Below are 18,507 nucleotides of genomic sequence, written 5' to 3'. Positions count from 1 at the left end.
AGCTCAGAGAGTCCCAAAGAAGGTGGACCCAAGAAGGAACACACCAAGGCACTTCATAATTACATTAGCCAAGATTAAAATGAAGGATATAATTCTAGAAGCAGCAAGAGATAAGGGGACAGTCACCTACAAAGGAGTGCCCATCAGACAGTCAGTGGATTTCTCAAAAGAGATCTTATAGGCAAGAAGGGGCTAGAAAGAAGTATTCCAACTCATGAAATCCAAAGACCTACATTCAAGATTGCTTTATCTCTCAAAGTTTTTATTTAGAATGGAAGGACAGATAAAGTGCTTCTCAGATAAGATCAAATTCAAGGAGTTCATCATCACCAAGCCTTTATTATATATGAAATGTTAAAGGGACTTAACTAAGAAAAAGAAGATAAAAAATATGAACAGTGAAAGGACAGAAAACTCACAGTTATCAACAACCACACCTAAAAGAAAAGCAAACTAAGCAGACAGCTAGATCAGGAGCGGAACCATAGAAATGAAGAACACATGGAGGGTTAGCAACAGGGGGGTGGGAGGAGGAGAAGGGGGGAGAAGGTACAGAAAATAGCATAGACAGTAGGTAGAAAATAATAGGGGGAGGGCAAGAATAGTGGGGGAAATATAGAATCTAATGAATTTGAGACACGTGGTCATAAACTAAAGGGGGGAAGGGATGGGGGAGGGGGTGTGCAGGGTGGAGGAGAATGAAGGGGGGGAATAGAACAACAACTGTAATGGTATAATCAATAAAATATATTTTAAAAAGTGTTAAAAAAAGAAAGTATACCACGTCTTAAAGTATAAAGAGAAAAACATTGTTGAGATTTTAATTTCAGAAAAAAGAAGAAAAAGCAAACCAACAGAATACGTTGCTTCTTCGTAATTCCTTTTCTTCATTCATCTTGCCCCTGCTTCCCCTGCAGGGCCCCCCCCCACCATCAGTTGCCTCTTAAAGTAACAAGTTCATTATCGAGATTACAGGCAGGATAGGAAACGAAGTGTTTGATGATTCCTTACCTTAACTATGCTGATAGGCTTTCGAGATAAGTGGAAACTCGCATAGAGCAAAAATGTCAAGATGAAAACGAAGGCTCTGTACCTGAAACACAAAACGGGGACAGAAAACAAAGGCCAGTAATATGAGCGGCAGGAAGAACCCATGGTGACTGTCGTTCTTAAACCCTCTTACGCTGTGTATTACTCATCCAGTCCTACATCAATTATTCATCCTATTTATAATATCACTGTAATACTGTATGAAAAAAGTGGGACTTCTGTCCAAATTGAAACTATTTAAACATTTATTAAAACAACTATAATCAAAGAGAAACCTGGGACCCAGAAGATGAACACATGCTCACAAAGCAGACGACAAGACGGGGTATTCAGTGCGAACAAAGTCAACTGCAAGTTCCTTGTAAGGCTGGGCATTTAAGTTCATAGTTTTCCCTTTTTAGTTTCTACGCAACTGTTCAGAAGCACATGAGCCAGGCAAGAACGTAAATATCTCACTGACCTCAATGAGAAAAACCCAGTGATGCTCACAAGCTATGAATAAGGCCGGCGATATAAAAATGCTGGCTTAAAGCCCAGCTGCTCTTTCTGGCTTATGAGAAAAGCAGTAAGGGGGGGGGGTGCTGAAATATATGGGAGTCTAAAGGAAAGAAGCTTCTTTAGTAAGAAAACGGAAGTTTATTCCAGTCTAAAATTCTGAACCACGCTATGGAAAAATATTTCCTAAGGCCCCGCTCACCCCCCAAAAAGTCAGGAGGAACGAGTTTGGCAGAAGGCGAAGACAGGGGCCTCCACCAGGGGGCAGGCCCTTCAGTGTCCTGAGACCCCGCCTCTCACCCTGAGTCACCTGGCCCGTGTCTGGCCCGAACAGGCCAATACCTTTCGAGTCGAGCGATGGCTGGCACTGACAGTTAACCCACGAACAGAGACGGGCGGGGGCTCTGGGGGACAGTGAAACCCCTCCTCCAGTCTCCCATCCACACTGTGCTTTACTCCTCAAGGGCAGTGCTCAGTGAGTAACACACAGAACCCTAGGGGGTCCCGCCTCTTTGGCTGGTGGGGGACAAGTAAATATTTCTAGATTAAAAAAAATAAAGATCCTATATCAGGTGGGAGAAAAAGAACTGACGGGACGACCAGACACCTGTGCCTTAGGGAGAGGAAAACACCAAACCCACTTGCCAGGCACCAAGGAGTACTTGATAAATGAGTGAAGAAATGGCCCCGTGAGCTCCTCCTCATCACCGAGGCACTGACGGCTTTCCTGTGAGTCTTGGCTCTCCGAGTCCGTGCCAGGGACCCGATGGGAAAGAAGTAAATCCATAAAAAAGTGTGTATTTTATCCCAAGGAGCAGAGACCACGCAGGTGCAGGGGGTTAGTTACAAAGTCCAGGCCTCTGTCCTTGTGGCTCTGAAAACCGTCTGTTGGGGTGGAGAATGGAAGTCTCTCAATTATTTGCTGAAAGCTCTGTTACCTCACCCACTGCTACTAGGTGCCTTAAGTTGCCATCATAGCAAGAGTCTAGACTATTGGGACTCTGTGAGCCTCAATACCCGATTTCCGACACACAGGTGGATTCGCTGGCCAACTGTTGCCTCAACGGATGTAAATTACCGGGGCGAGTGCAGGCTGTGGGAGCCCTGAGCTGTCCCCATTTGGGCACAGGGGTCCTCTTCCCAATCTCCACGAGGAGTGTTCAAAAAAGTTCTCAGACTGGGTGACCTCCCCACCTCAGAGTATGGAGGGGGACCTGGAGCCCCCAAGGATGCGGCACTACCAGTTGCCGCTCTGTGACCCCCTGGGAGAATCCGAATGTCCTCTGGCCCAGCTAAGAAGGGTTTTGGGAAAGTAGCTTCACTTAAATGAACCTTGGGTTGATGCTCTCTACAAGATGTTGGTGCTTTCTACAAAGATGGAAACAGAATATTCTAGTTATAAATACTTCACTTTTCAAGTATGTTACCATATTTACAAAACAGAATTAATAACCCAGAAATAAAGAGCTCCTCCATTTGTCCAGACAACATCTGAAAAGCCCTGGGCCCTCACACACCAGCATTCTCAGGGAGTCACACCGCCTAGGTTATGGGAACCTGGTCACCATTCATGGGCCTCTGCCCCCTCTCTGACCGCTGGTTCTGCAGGACGGCTCACCAGCCCTGGGCTGGGGAACAACGGGGTTCCAGGGCTGTGCCGTAGGGCGGCAGGGGGTGCCACACGCAGCCCCTGCCCAGGGACGCTCCGCACACACGTGGGCGGCAGAGGGGGGCAGCACACGCCGAACCGAATCTGCAGCTCGTCCTCTGTGGACGTGGAACGCCTCGAGGAGGCGTTCCTGCAGGTTGCCTGGTTCACAAAGAGAATCTTTTCACTTCTGCAGGGTCATCCTGGGCTAAGGGACTAGAGTCCTAAACAACTCTCCTAAGTCCTTTGCCCGTTTTGTAATTCTTTCTTCATTTTCTTTCTGCCTTTGTCATGTGCGATGCAAGGATTTTAAATGATGTTTGTTTCCCTTTATCTTGTACTGGTTGGATGCCAACCGCTTGGGCCAACCTCAAGTTTCTAGCAAAGAAAGCCTATCTTGGCAATGACAGTCACTGTGCACCTTCAAAGCTTCCTCAGAAGTGTTCCCAGAGGCAAAATAAGAGACTCCATGCAGAATATGTGTCCTTTTGGGAAGGTTATTTATCTCAGTCACATGCAAACAGGGAAAGAACAAGTGCTTTGGGCGAGAGGTGCTGAGCAGTACGACTTGGCTCAGAAACTAGCCCAGAGACTCCCTTCCTTTGGAAACAAGGAAAGTACCCTGGGCTGGGGCGCAGCCCTGTTCAGAGCCCCCTAGGGGAGGCATGGGGCTCTGGTGACCTCAGCACTGACCACAAGTTAAGGGGCTGCCCCAGGTGGCCCCACGGGGAAGCTACAACTTTTCCCTCTAAACAACGAATGAGGAAGTTGTGGGAAGGCACCTGGAGATGAAGAACCGGCGGCTCCAACTTCCCCAGAGCAGTGTGTGTCCCTCCGTTGGTGACCCTCACCAAACTGAGCACTGCTGGTGGTGACGGGAGGGCTATCGGGGTGGAGGGATGCTCCTGCTCTCCTACGGAGCTGTGTTTTGCTGTGCAGAAGAGTTCACTTTCTCCTGCTTATGCATTTATTGAATTATAGCTGCGTGGACTCACTGGATTTGGAACTCCCTCAGTGAGCTGAAATCTGTTACTAGTGTTGTTTATTTTACACCTCGAATCACCCCAGAGGTGGCGGTGAGAGTCCCTTCACTTTTAAGCATCTCCTTATTTTCTGCACAAGATATTCCCGGATCCCCTCACCTCCCCTGCTCCAGGGCTGACCTGGTCCCCGAAGACGCCAGCTCCTTGCGTGGGGACGGCACGCAGAAACCAAGAGCTGGCACCGGGCGTGCTCACTGCTGCAGGCGTTGCTGTCCCCAGGGTCTCTCAGTGGGCAGGGACATGGCAGGGGTGTGGTATTTCGCACACACACGTAACACCCACTACACACATACCACGTACATCCACACAGCCACATACATACACTTCTCCCCCCAATTTCTCACCAGTTTTTTTTGCTTTCTTTAATTCCAATCCAATACAATGGGATTCATTCAGTCCGGACCTCCCCTCCCCATATTTTTAATTCCCTCGCTATCAGTGAGAAGCTGTCTCCCTTCTGTGGTATTCCCATCAAAAATGCATAATCTGACCCTAAGTATGAAGAAATACTAGACACATCCAAAACCAAAGACAGTCTATAAAAAAATGGCTCGTGCCAATCAAAAATGTCAAGGTCATAAAAGACGAAGAAAGGCCAAGAAACAGTTTCAGATGAAAGGAGGTTAAGCCCACAGGGCAGTGTGACCCTGGACTGGACCCTGGGCCATAAAAGACATTAGGGGACACCCGATCTAATTCTGAATACAGACTGCAGATTAGATGGTAGCATTGTATCAGTGTTAAATTTCCTGATTTTGGTCCTTGTATACAGTTAGGCGAGAATTCTTGTGTACAGGAAATGCACACCGAAGTATTTAGAATCAAAGGACACGGCGCCTGTAACTTACTCTCAGACGCTTCATTAAAAAACGTGTGCACGTGTGTGCACACTGTGCACACACACGGAGAAGAAATGAGGCGCGATGTTAGAAACTTGTCTGCTGGCCCGGCCCAGGCCCCACAGCCCGACGACACGCACACTAGCAGCCCCTCTGCCCTTGGTTCACCCCACTCAAGAGTCAAAGCCCCCCGAGAGAGCCCTGCAGCACCTCCTGCCTCCCACCCTGCCTCCTGCTGGATCCGCGTTGTTCCAGGAGGCTCCTGGGAGCGGAACCTCAAGGGCCCCCGCCGGCTGCCACAGTGAGATGGGCGTCCTGAGACGCGCCTCCCTACCCAGCTGCACTCAGAGGGGGAGTCAGTTCCCAATGGGAACTCGAAATGCTGCAGAAACGGGCAGGTGTGCTGTGTGGAACCACAAAAAATGTCTTCCGGAGGAATGTTAAAGCCGGTCTTGTTAGGGTTGCTAAAGCTCAGCTAAAAATAAGTTTTAAAGGTCAAAGAGCAAGGTGGAGGCAGAGAGGGAATGGAATGAAGACAAACTGTGTCTTTCCTACGCCAAGTGTGGTCAGCAGGCTGAGGGCACCACCACCTGGGAACGCAGGCTCTCGGGCTGCCCGAGACCCACCGAGTCAGAACGCACACTCCAACAAGTTCTTGGGTGAGTCGCTCGCTCACTCAAGTTCGAGATGCACGGCTCTGTCTCTGTAGCTCTCAACCTCAAAAAAACATAAGAGTCTGTGATACACAGGAATTTTATAGCAGCTCTTTGTAACACTCTCATAATTCTGCGAGTTTGAAAACTGCACCAAAATAAAGTTGTAAAACAAGGAAGCCAAAGACGAATGCTCTGGAGATAAAAGTGTTTAAGTGTTTAAACACTCATGGCTGGATCTGCAGTGGACTCGAAATGAGGCAACAAGGGGACAGCTCTGGAAAGGAGGAGATGGCTGAAGTCACACCTGAGACCCAGTGGGTGCTCTACCATCTAGAGGGGCCTGAGAAGATGCTGAGGGTGTGGAAGCCACAAGTGGGTGGTCGTGATGGAGGCCAAGGGGTTCCGGAATATGCTGATACGGTATAAAAATCATTTTGAGCAGAAAGCATTTGAGTTCCTAAAATCTCTTCTCCGCCTGAAGGCACAGCCTCCCTCAAGAACTCAGCTGCCCTAAGTCCCTTCCTGGGAGCACCCAGGGAGACGGACTTGGCACCGAAGACAAGAAGCATCCACACCACACCCTAACAGTCACAGTCCCGACAGTGACACAGTGCCCGCGTGTTGTCCGGAGGCCCATTTACCTTTCCAAATCTGTTTTCCCATCAGTGCCTTTCTCCTCCTCTTCTTCCCCCATCAAGAATTTGGCATACAAGCTCCAAATTCTAACAGCCGCTGTGAGTCACGTTTTTCTGTAAACTGCATAAACGTGATTCAATTCTCTTCTCCTGTGAATCTTTTTCAGTTTAATTTGCATGCCCCCAATTACTGAACCTAAGAGGGCAGAGGAAAATTTTACCCTTCCTGACTGAGATCAGCAGGGAAGACACCACTGAGGGTCCGTGCCAGAGGCCAGAGAGCCCTGCTCCAGTCCGACTCTGCCCTTGCCCGTGGCTTCCTACAAGGAGGATGGGGTTCATGACCATCCGCCACCTTCCCCAGAGAAGGGCTCGCACAGGGCATGCAAGCAGAGGTGCTCTCGGAGCAGGAAGCTGTGTTCTGGTCGGCATCTCACTTACGCAGATGTTCCCTTCTCTCTGAAGTTCTGCCCCAGCTAGACCACACATTGAGCTCAGAGTTCACATGCGGCTTTCACTCACGGGCATGTGAGAGTCCTGCTGGCAGCCAGTGGTCATCTTTCTGTGGGGGCCATGATTATTACCGAAACCACTGGAGACCTCAAAGGAGTCTTAAATGCTACCTGACACCTCCAGAACCGAAGATGGAGAACAACTGGGCCATGCTCCTCACAACTTCCACCACTGAGAAGTGGTTCCGTGGCTATAGGGAAGCCACCACCTGCATGCGTTTTGTCATGAACCTGGGGGGGGTGGGGGGCGGCCAGCGGCACAGTGGCGCTCAACCCACTCTCAGCCAGGGACTCACCACTGATCCCGGGAGAATGAGATGATGAAGCGAATGCCGGCAGGGAGTCGAGCCATTTACACACGGACCACAGAGCTCTGGTCACGAAATCTGATGCTTCATGAAGAGTTTGGTAATCCTGGCTCCGAGTTTCCCACTTGCCCCTGCACTCACATGGGCTGGAACGTAAGTAGAGGTGTCCTGTTGGGTCTCTCGTACCCTCTTCCCTCCTGCAGGGGCTTAGCTCTCTACAATGAGAAAGAGGATTGAAAGTCAGGTATTCTGGCAACAGTACCTTGGAATGCCCAGCAGAACATACTCCCCTTTCGTTGTTACCCAGCCCAGCGCGAGGCTGGCCTTCCAGGACATTGGGCATGCCCACCACCGGGCCACTAGGTGGCAGCAGTGTCTGCCGTGAGGGGCGGGGGTGGGGGGTGGGAGGTGCTTGTTCAGAGATCACTGAAGGAATTTCATGTGATGTTCTGATGATAGGGAAGGAACCACTGAGTTCATCTCCACCTGGAAGGCATCTAGAGATCAACCCGCTCACCCTTAACCACAATACCCTACGGAATATTAACGTCATGTGAGACCAGTCTGTGCCCAGCAGTCACGCCACGTGCTCCATCAGCAGAGCACGCCAGGGGACTGGACGTGTTCCATTCCACCCACTCTGGACCGGCCCAGGGCTGAGCCACAGTAACATAGGACAAAGGGAGGTACACAGGCCCGGGCAAGATGGCAGGCCATCAAACCCACCATTTGGCTGCGGCTTTGCACCCAGACCTAAATGCATCTAATGCTGTGGGAGTGGACTTCACCTCGTAGCTGCCGCTCCACTTCCCATCTCCTGTGGCCCCTCAGAGGCCAGGGAAATGACCCCATTCTGAAGGCAGAGCTGAAGGCAGAGCAAGACAAGGAGTGGACAGGGGGACCTGAGAACCGAAAAGGGGCCCCAGCACACCTCCTGGCCCAAAGCCAACCTCATGACTCGTCTTGTTTTTTAGTTTTTCTTCACTTGGCAGCAAGGAATCTTTTGACCAGTGTGTTAAGTACAATTTCCGGTATACACAGAGCATGGATTGTTCTGTCTCATCCTCACTGAAAATTCACAGGTCACGTAATTTTTTTAAGAGAAAGTTACTTTTGAGTGAACGTTAATCTTGATTTCAAGAAGCTGACATAAGCGGCCCTCTGGGCGCAGCGGCCTGTCAGTGCCATAATCTCAAAGAAGCTGATATTTATTTAATGTCTCCACGCAACTTCCTTAGGATAACAAACAGCTCAGATTTGGAGGATTTACATTGATGGGTAAGTAAGTGCCTGTCTTCCCAATTAGAACCATTCCCCATGCTCATTCCAGCCCTCCCTCCAGAGCGAGCTTTCAAAAAATGCTCTCTTCAATGATTTTCCTTTATACCAAAACAAAAACCCTCAAAATCCTTGCCAAGCTTTCACCCCAGAACCCCCCCACCCCAGCACCTCCCCTCAGGCAGGAGGCAGTGCAGAGGGCCCCTCTGATCCAGCCAGAGCCACCCCTTTGATCCCACCAGCCAGGCCCCTTGGCCCCACCAGGGCCTTGACATGGCCTCAGCCCTTATTCCACCTGGAGGGTCACCAGCCCCTACAGCTGACCTTGGCTCTCTCTCCTGCTAAAAAGTGGAATGGCGGCACTTACATTTTAGGGTTATTGTAAAGAGGGAATGACCCAATCCACAGAAAGTCCTTCGCACCAGCCCGCTGTGTAGCAGGCGCTCAGTAAACGTGCGCCCAGGAGAGGACGAGGCCGCCTTGAGAGCTGGTGCAGAACCCAGCACAGAGCGAGTGCTCGAGCGATGTGTCGAGCAAATCTCCACGACTCTTCAAATCTCTAAAGTAGACTTAAATATGTTTTACTAAAATGCTCAAAACGAGTGGGCTTCTCTAGGGGTGTAAACAGACTTTGGGAAATGCTCCCCAGATGGCGACTGTGGAGGAAAGGGTCCGGTTTAGGTGTTACAGTGTCTGACCGCGGACGGCCAGAGTCCAGCGTCTTCCTGCGTCCCCACGCTGCTTCTGGAGGCACAGCTTATCTGGACACACTCTACTGCCATCTACTAAATCGACTGACCGACCAATAAATCAATCAACCTCAACTCAATTCTGGTAAAACCTGTAGCACCAACAACAATCCAGGAGGCACTGGAAAAGCAACAGGAAGAAAATCTCTACTGCCTTTGAGATAGACTCGTCCTGCCCCTGCACGACCCACCCCCCAAGGAAATGGGTGAGAGTTAGCGTTACAACCTCTCACCGAAAGTGCATCTAGGATGTGCGAAGATAGTGGGTTTCCACATGAGATGCTGAGAGCTCAGCACCATGAGCCCATTCCTCCAAAGCCTGGGCAGTGCCCACTGAACAGCATTCCATTAACTGGAGTCCCTCCATGTGAGGTCTCCTCCTGGGAGCCACGGCCACTCTGAGTGAGAGGCAGTGCTCACTTCACAGCAGAACAATGAGGCCAAATCAGGTCAGGCCAGTTTCCCTCCGTCCCCTCCTCCCTCCCACCTCACTTCCTCCGGCCCTGCCCCTTCAAAGACAGGGCAGCAGAACAGGATCCAATCACTTGCCTTTAATCCTCTTTTCAGCACAGCCCAGGTATGTAAGAAGACTTTTTTTTAATGGCTCTCACTAGCCTGCTGGACCTCACCACCCAAACAGGAGACGTGTCAGAAGATCCGGTTTCCTTCCACTGTCAAAGACAGCAACTTGGGAAACATCTCATCAGCGTGTCTTTATGGAAGTCTGTATAACACATGCCTCTATACTCTTCTGCCTAAAGGCCCAACCCAGCCAACCGTTACGAATGACTGGAGAAAAATACTCGTTCCGGAGCCCTACCCTCAGACTCACCCTGGTGGTTTGAGATACCTAGACCAGTTCCCTGTGCTCTTCGGAGGTGAAAATAATGAGACTCAGCCTTGAGTAATGGCCACCTCGGCCAAGTAGCTCCATTGGTTAGAGCGTCATTCCCATTCCCAAGGTTTCGGGTTTGATCCCTGGTCAGGGCACATACAAGATACAACCAATGAATGGGAAAATAAGTGGAACAACAAATGATGTTTTCTCTCTCCCCGCCCCCCAATCAGTAAAAGTTAAAAAAAAATAAGTCATAGGCAGAGTAATATCAAAGGGATCTTTCCAGAATAATCAAAGCAACCTCATAAGTATTTTAAACAGGATACTTAAACAAAAAATTCTCTAAAGTGGATCTTATTTTAAGGCAAAGGTGGGTGGGAAATGCATATCCCCCCAAAACATTCTCTGAGAAACAACTCCTTTTCCAGGAAAAAACAAAGCAAAACACTTTCCACAGTTCCTGCTTTACACACTCTACTCAACATGAAAGATGAGTGACAAGGGTTACCCTGTGGCTTACAAACAAAAGCCACCCCCCTCTCCTAGGACCAGCTGGGTACCAAAGTTGACCTGCACCCGACACCTGCCAGCACAGCCGCCCCCCCACCCCCCACCCAAGTGTGGTGAGACATCGGGCTGGAGCGGCAGGACTCATGCTCCAGCTAGGGGAGTTTAGCCAGGGAGCAAGGGGGGAAATCCGAGCTAGTTACCCACTCAAACCAACTCACACTATTTAAGTTCGAGGGCAAGTGACGCCTTCCAGATAGTGACCTCCGACACACTAAAGGAAAAACAGGCTTAAGAAACCACCTTTAGAAATTCAAACCTGGGGGGTGGGGTGACGGGCTCTCCAGTGTCCTGCGTTCAAATGCAAATCCTGACGGTTCACGGAGAGCTCCAGTCACCAGCTTAAGCAGAGACCGGCTGGAGAGCAGGAGGACGGGAGAAAGAGGAAAGAGGTGCCCAATGGCGGTGGCCGACAGCTGGGGGACTTTCTGGTGCCTTAAGTCCTACAAATACAGAAGGTCGCCGTCACTCCCGTTGGCAATGAAGCTCACGGGCTCGGGAACCAGCTGCCCAATAGACAAACAACCCAAAGGCCCAGGGTGCTGACGCGTGCCGAGCCTCCGGGATGGCTTTCCGCGCCGGCTCCTCCCAGTTGGCTGGTCCCCAGAGCAGGTGGACCCGGCGGGCACGCCCACATCCCCACAGCGCGGCGGACAACGAGCGGGTCTCCTCCGGCCCCATCCCTAGACACCCAGCTGTCATCTCGGCCCGAGTGGCCGGGGAGGAGACCGGGAAGGACAGCTCATCTCATTCCTGCCCAGGGCTCCAGCTGGCGGCTGCCGGCCCAGCGCCGGCTCCCCCGCCTCCACTCACGCCTGCCGCCAGTCCCGGACGCCGGAAGGGGAGTCCGGCCGCTGCTCTAGACCCCTTACCCCAGAGCCTTCCTTAGGGCCGGGGGAGCTCGGGACTGCCCAGCCCAGGCCAAAGACAAGCACAAAGACAGGCTGCGGGGGAGCAGGGCTCAGGGACCCGGTCCCCAAGGGCATCCCCCGCTGTCCCCGCCTGTCGCCCTGGTGGCAGGTGCGGCACAGCCGCGGCGCCCTAGTCCCGCAGCCCTGCAGGTGTGGGCGGCGAGAAAGGGTCCCCGCTGATCGCAGACCCTGCGCCTCACCTGCACTGCCCAGGCCCACTCACCGCAGCCCTGCCGGGCCTCCACGGGCGTTTCCTGCTCGCGACTTCCTGGGGCGGTACGTGCGGAGGCCCCGCGGCCCTTTCACTTTCCTGTGGCCGCGGGGCGCCAGGCCGGGGAGGGGGGGGGGTGGCTGCCAGCTGGGCCCCTCCCCTTCCCGATAATCTCCTCCCTAAACCTTCCCCCAACCTCCCATCGGAGCCAGCCCAGGGTCCCAAAAAGCCCCGGGGGCGCCCCCGCGTGGGCTGGTAGTTGCTATCCACCACCCCCAACCCCCAGCTCTCAACCCGCCATCGCCTGCCCAAGATTCTTAGCGCGGTCCTGTCTTTGCACCTGCTCTCCAGCCAGCACAGGGACATTTACTGGCACGTTCTCCACTGGTCAACCAGGAGCTGCTCCCAAGGGCCGGCGTCTTCAAGGTAGGTCTCGCCCAACAGCTGCAAAGCAGCGCATTCCCCAGCAGGGCCCGGGCCAAAGAGGGCCTGCCTGGCCTCCTGGCCTTGACTCCTACTGCCCCTTCTCAGGGCTCAGAATCATGATGCTAGCGTTCAGTGGGCGACAGTGGGCCCTCAGGAGAGGCTATGTTGAACCATGTCTGTCACAGGCAGCTCGCAGGGTGGTGCTGGAGAACATCAGCCTGGCCCCATTCACTTGAACCTGACCCCCCACCCCCATCCCCCACTGGTGCCTTTGCATCCCAAAACCATCCTCCTCCGAGTCCCACTCTTCTTGCCAAAAATTGACCTTGGGCAGCCCTGAGAAGGGTGGGACTGCAGCCGGGCATTGAAGTGTCTGCAGTGCGCACTCAGTGCCACCGTGTCCAAACCCGGGGGGCCCAGCCCCAGGACGAGTGAAGGGAGGCAGAAACACACTGCAAATGAAGTTCCTGACAGAAGGCTGCCCCTGGTTAAAACAATTCTTACGGTTACAAGCAATCCAAGGCCGGGCTGTAAATGCCCCGAAAGGTTTGTATGGACAGTGCCCTGGGCTGCTGGCGGGCACTCTGCCCTGCCCAGCTCAGAGGCCCCTCATGCAGGCCTGGGAAGATCTCCCACTCCTTACCAATCCCATTTCTAGAACACTCTAATACTGTTTTCTGTACACTGAGTTGGGTCATGTCAAATGTACCCCTTCTTTCCACTTCTGAGAAGGGTTCACCTGCTACCCTCACTGTGGCCCCAAGCCCTAAGGTACAGCAACAGGAAGCCTCCTGGCTGCCCCGCTTCCTACCCCCATCCTGCAAGGGAGCTGGCCCAGGGTCTCTGGGCTTCTCGCCACCTTCTGCGAGGTCTCTCTTCGGACCTCCTCTCTCTCAGCCAACTCCTGCTCCTCCTTCCCCTCATGCCCCACTTCCAGCCATCTCCAAGCAGCCCAATCTGGCTCCCAGGGCTCCCCCAGCTGAGTCTCTGGCTCAGGGTGCTGTCTGCGCAGGGCTCTTCCTCTCTCCCAGAACTTGGGCATCAGCCTCTCTGCTTCAAGCTCCCCCTCAGGCAACCCACTTTTCCAGTTGCCTCCAACTGCTCTCCTAAGGCAAGGCAGATCCTGTCATTCCTGATGGATACCCTTCAAGATCCCCATCACCTGCAGGAATGAGACCAAGTTCTTCAGCAGCTGGAAAACAAGGCCCTTCCCAGTGAGTGCAAACTCGGAGGCCCAGGCCAGCATTTCTGTCCTCTCCAGCAACCTTCACTGGGTTTCCGGGGCACTGGAGACACCTGTGTCCTGACTTGTCACGTGAGTCAGGACTAGCTGTTTCTAAACCTGTCTCAGGGGTTGGAGGGATCCGCGGGATGTGTCCTGACTTGGAGGGCAGGACCCACGTTTGCAAACCGCACAAATGACCGCAGTGTGGCACAATGTTCTCACACAGATAGCGGTAACACGTGTGTGGCATGCTGGGGAGACCAGAGGGCGCCCGGCGTGGCCCAGGTCATCTTCGCTAGCTGAAAAGGTTAAGGCATTGACCGTTTATCACATATCAGTCCCTTACGTGATTATAAGGGACACTTAAACATGTATTAGAGGAGAAAGTAAATTTGTGTAAGCTTCTACATAAAACAGTTCACATTCTGGGATGAAAACTTGTAATTGCTCCCACGAGCATCCAGGTTTTGTGCATGAAACGGCCACACACACTCAGGACGCAGCTGGGACGCCACCACTGGGACACCTCCTCCACGCAAGGAGAGAGCTGGAAGCCGTGCTTCACAATCACACACATTTTACGACAGTTGAAATATGTAAAGAATCTAACAACTCTTCCTCTTCTTTCACTGACATGTAATATTAAAACTTCTAGTGAGAATCGAATGAATTTCCAATTTGGTTGGACTTTTCCTATCTAGTATTTCAAAATCAGGAGAGAGCACGCCAGGCTGGCGGTGGTGTGCGCTTGGGCGGCTGCGGACACAGCCAGGGCCCAGGCCTCAGGGATGTGAGCCCAGGTGCCCAGACTCAGGGCTGTCTGAAGCACACACTGCCTGGGTGGGACCCTGCTTCCTCCTGAAACTTCCATGCTGGCTTTGAGTTTGTTTTGACTTCACCTCAGTGAGAGGAACAGATGAAATGAGAGGCATGGTCCCTCCGACGGGTGTTCACGGGATGCCCGCAGAGGCCAGCCCTGCGCCAGCACCCGGGCCTCAAAGTCAACAAGGGGTCTTTGTCTTTGCCTCTGGAGAGTTCATAGAGCAAAAGGTGGGTGGTCCATTCAGAGGAAAGTTGATGTGAAGGTGAAGAAGGGGCTTATAGTCACTTCCCAGGGCTGCCCTGACAATGTCCTCAGCCTGAGTGACTGAAGACAATGGGAAGGTATGGCCTCAGAGTTCTGGAGGCCAGAAGTCCGAGACCAGGTGTTGGCGGGGCCGGGCTCCCTCTGCAGGCTCCGACCTCAGTGTCTTCCAGGCCTTTCCCTTAGCTCCTGGTGCAGCCGGCCACCTTCGATGTCTCAGCTCATAGCTGCAGCAGTCTGGTTCACTTGTGTCAGCCAGTGGTGTCTTCCTGTGCGTCTGTGTTCACACTGTCTTCCCTGTGTGTCTGTCTCTCTCTCCTAAGGACACCAGTCATACTGGATTTCAGGTGCCCCGTTCTCCACTAGGGCTTCTTTACTAATTACATCTGCAACCATTCTGTTTCCAAAGAAGGTCCCATTCTGAGGTCCCTGGAAGGAAATGAATTTCGTAGGGGACACTATTTGACCCAATACTGAGCTGTTACATCAGGTTAAGCAGGGTGTGGGGAAATTAGTGGGGAAAATGCACCCCAGGCTAGCAACATCAGGAGGTCGTTACTTCCCAAACCCCAAGGACTGGAGAGCTGAGGCACAGAACCGCTGTAGGTGGTGGTGGTGGTGGGGTCTTTGGTGGGGAGGCAGCTGGCTGTCAAATTACAGCCCAGCAGGGAAGGGAAGGCGAGAAGGGATGGAAGGGGGCAGAGTACACAGCCTGACTTTCCTTTCCTCCTGCCCCGGCACCAACCAGCCTCACTGGTGCCCCTCCCCTGAAGGTGGCAGACAGGTGACTAGCCATCTCAACACTGCCTTACATATTATAATAGAGGGCACTCCACTGGGTGTAAGAGAGGGGCCCCTCACCCAGACTAAAAGGTCACAGGAGGTGACATCTGAGGAGCAGAGGAGGACTTGGCCAGGAGCACGAGGCAAGCTGCCAGCTGGTCTGGAAGTGCTGACGAGCGAGATGAGTGACGTGGAGCAGGGAGGGCCGGGAGCTCCTGCGATCCAGACCCCAGATGATGGCTGCTGGCGAGTGCACATTCCAGAAAGGTCGAGAAGGGGACGGAAAGGGGAGGCAAGGGAGAGAGAGGAGCCAGGGATGACCTACAGGTGTCAGCTTGGACAGCTAAGTGGGTAGTGGAGTCTTCATGAGGAGAGAGAACATACAAAGGACAAACTGATGCTGGGGGTGGGGGTGGGGCTGCTGACAGCAATGACAGCAGGGGACCAGACTGAGTTCCCAGAGGTGCCAGTATTTCAGGGTCAGGCAGGGAGGAGGAGCTGGAAGCCATGGTGGAGCCGTGGGAAAAGCCAGGACAGTGTGACATCCAAGAAGCCCAAGGAAGGCAGTGTTTCCAGAATGGGCGAGAGTGGGCCGTAGAGCTGGGCACTGCGAAGAAGTCAGGGTCTGCTGGCTTCACCCAGAAGATGAGGGCTGATGCTTCGGTGGGGTGGGCGGGCGGCAGACCGCTGTGGGGCTTGAGGGGGGTGAGAAAGGAGAGGCAGCATGAAGCAGACAACTGTGTCAGGGAGGGAGGAGAGACGAGCCCAGAGCTGCAGAGGGCCTGGGGGAGGAGGAAGGGCATTTTAAACATACGGACACTTGCAAACACAGACGGAAGTCGAGAGAACAGTACAGTGCAGCCCCGTGTGCCCGTTACTCAGCCACGCTGGCTATCACTCTGTGGCCAGTTTTGTTTCCTTTCTGTTTTGACCCACTCTCCCCACCTCAGGGCTCTTTTGCAGTAAATTCCAGACATGATAATATTTCACCTGTAAAGTTTCAGTATGTTATCTCTAACTGTGTGGTTTTAAATGTAACCACGAGACCATTATCCTGGTTCCCCAGCAACAAGAACAGCTGCGTAACAGCATCCAACGTCCAGCCCACATTCTCACTTCCCTGTCTCATCAAACTTCTGGCTCTGTTCGGTCTTACAGTGGGGGTCCAAACAGGTCAGGGGTGTGCTGTGTGCTGTGTCTCCTAGGCCTTTCGCTCCGCCCCAGCAATGGGAGGCCAGGCCGTTTACTGTGCAGTTTCTCACACTCCGCACTGTGCCGACTCTGACTTTATGACATGGTCTAACATGTTCTTTCTCCCCATTTTTCCTGAGTGTGGCAATGAGGTTGAGAGGCCTGATCAGATATGGCAAGCACATGGCATTTGGTGAGCTGCTTCTGAAGTCTTAGATGTTCCTTGTCTGAGCTGATTAATTCATGAGAAGTCAGAATTCACAGAAGTGGTAAAACCATGCTGAGCTATTTTCACTCTGTTAGCATACTTCTGTAACGAGGAACTCCTCCTCCTCAGTTATTTAACATCAATTAGTTAACTCTGAGGTACAGTTTGTGTAGGAAGAGCAGGATAAATGGGAACTCCCTCTTTTATTTGTCACTTTTCAAAAATAATGAGTTGGTTTCCAGTAGTCTTCAAAAATTAGGCATTTTTTAAATTTTATTATATGCACCGGGGCACTGAATCACCACTGATGTGTCGTTACCCACTGCAGTGATGCCCCTTCCTCAATGTCACTTGCCCACCCTCGGTCAGTGGCAGCCTCTTGTAATCAAACATCTGAGTGCTTGTGACACGTCCCTGGTATCTCTGGTGGTGTCCTTGCTTTCTACTGTGACAAGATGTTCTCATGTAATTTCTGCTCCAGACCTGGAATCCTGCAGAGGACTCCCAGTCAGAAGGGGTCCCAGTCTCTCAAGGAGTCAGAAGGGAAGACAGGAGTAGGGACGTCCAGGAAAGGAGGTGACACGTGTCCCTTCAAGGCAGAAAAGGAACCCGAAACACGTCAGGAGGAACGAGCCTTAGTGAGGAGCAGATGCCACCTGGAGACGGACTGGTTTGCAGGTGGGAAGGCATGAGCTGAGAATCCTCACCCAGGTTCCTGCCGTGGCAGCCGCCGAGGGCAGCAGCTGAAAGTGGAGAGGAGGTGGCCCCTGGTGTCACAGGGGAATCGGGAGGACTTCGGGTAACAAGTGAGAACACTGACCAGAGGACAGCCGGGACGACGTGAGGTCACTTCTCTTGGTGCCTGTGAGAGGATGTGAGCGTGACAGGGGGCCCAAGTGCTCGGAGGGGACAGACAGGTGGGCAGACCCAATGTGAAGGAGAGCTTCTGCCATCCCCCCAGCTGGCAGTGCAGAGTCACTCCTTTTGCCTGGTCTTGAGAAAGAGGCAACTCTGACACCTACTGGAAGGTTCGGTCAGCCAAATGGAAACCTTTTGTGCAAAGCAAGCCCTTGGCTTGGAGCTGAGACTTTTACAGAAGGACCTTCTGTCCAGGAGCTCGGTCTCTCCTCCAGGGAAACCACACAGTGCCGCAGGAGGGCCATCCAGGGGAGGAGCGGACATTCCGGGGGGAAGGCCCAGGCGGGCCCACGGGCAACCCCTGCCTCGCTGTCTCCTTGAAGGGTGCTTCAAGGACACTGGACTTCACCCGGAGCTCGAGAAAACGCCTCAAGCTTGGAAAACATCAACACATTAACCATTACTTGAGATATAAGGAAAGGTAAAATCAGAACCTGTTTACCTGGTATGGAGAAGAGAAGCTAGTTTTATCCTAACTGATCAAGGATTTTAGCAGTGCTTACAGGTGAGTGTGGGAGATCACTGTTTAACGACTAATGTCCACGATGAACGGAATGAAGAGCCCCCACTAAGAAGCACCACCTGCGTTCCAGGCAGACGAGAGTCACCTTGGGATCTCACATAGTTCTCCATCAGCTGCCCCGTTGTATTTTCTTGAATCTCATTGACAGTCTGAAAGCCCTTCCCTTTCAAAGGTGATTTGAGTTTTGGGAAAGGCCAGGAGCCAAATCTGGACTGTTGGGGGCTGAGTCACCTGGGTGATTTGGTGTTTTGCCAAAAAACTCTGCATGAGACATGATACATGAGTGGGCACATTACCACGATGAAGCTGCCAGTCCCCACTTGCCCATAGCTGCAGCCTTCTGAATCCTAACAGTTTCCACGGAGGAATGCTCAAACTTAACACAAAATTTGATGCAGATTGATTGCTA

General features: G+C 52.5%; 1 protein-coding gene across 6 annotated transcripts in view; it reads right to left on the bottom strand.

The window, feature by feature from the left end:
* Positions 1-11,853, bottom strand: part of SLC37A1 (solute carrier family 37 member 1) — a 47,399-nt gene extending 35,546 nt beyond the window's left edge. Inside the window, exons 1-4 of one of the 6 annotated variants that reach the window (XM_037043031.1) lie at positions 11,753-11,853; positions 10,878-11,061; positions 7,175-7,401; positions 1,012-1,093 (exon numbers count right to left, since the gene is read on the bottom strand). In XM_037043031.1, coding sequence (XP_036898926.1) covers positions 1,012-1,093; positions 7,175-7,230 — 138 coding nt within the window. In that variant the 5' untranslated portion in view covers positions 7,231-7,401; positions 10,878-11,061; positions 11,753-11,853. Of the gene's footprint in view, positions 1-1,011; positions 1,094-7,174; positions 7,402-10,045; positions 10,192-10,877; positions 11,552-11,729 lie in introns of those variants that run through there. The other 5 variants (XM_037043030.1, XM_037043035.1, XM_037043034.1 and 2 more) reach the window with 5 other exon arrangements.
* Positions 11,854-18,507: the final 6,654 nt, after the last annotated feature.

This window comes from Sturnira hondurensis, unplaced genomic scaffold, assembly GCF_014824575.4.
Source record: "Sturnira hondurensis isolate 20B ecotype Veracruz unplaced genomic scaffold, ASM1482457v3 Scaffold0003874, whole genome shotgun sequence".
Classification (NCBI taxonomy): domain Eukaryota; kingdom Metazoa; phylum Chordata; class Mammalia; order Chiroptera; family Phyllostomidae; genus Sturnira; species Sturnira hondurensis.
Note: the sequence above shows the minus strand (reverse complement) of the source record. Positions and strands in the feature narration are given on the sequence as shown.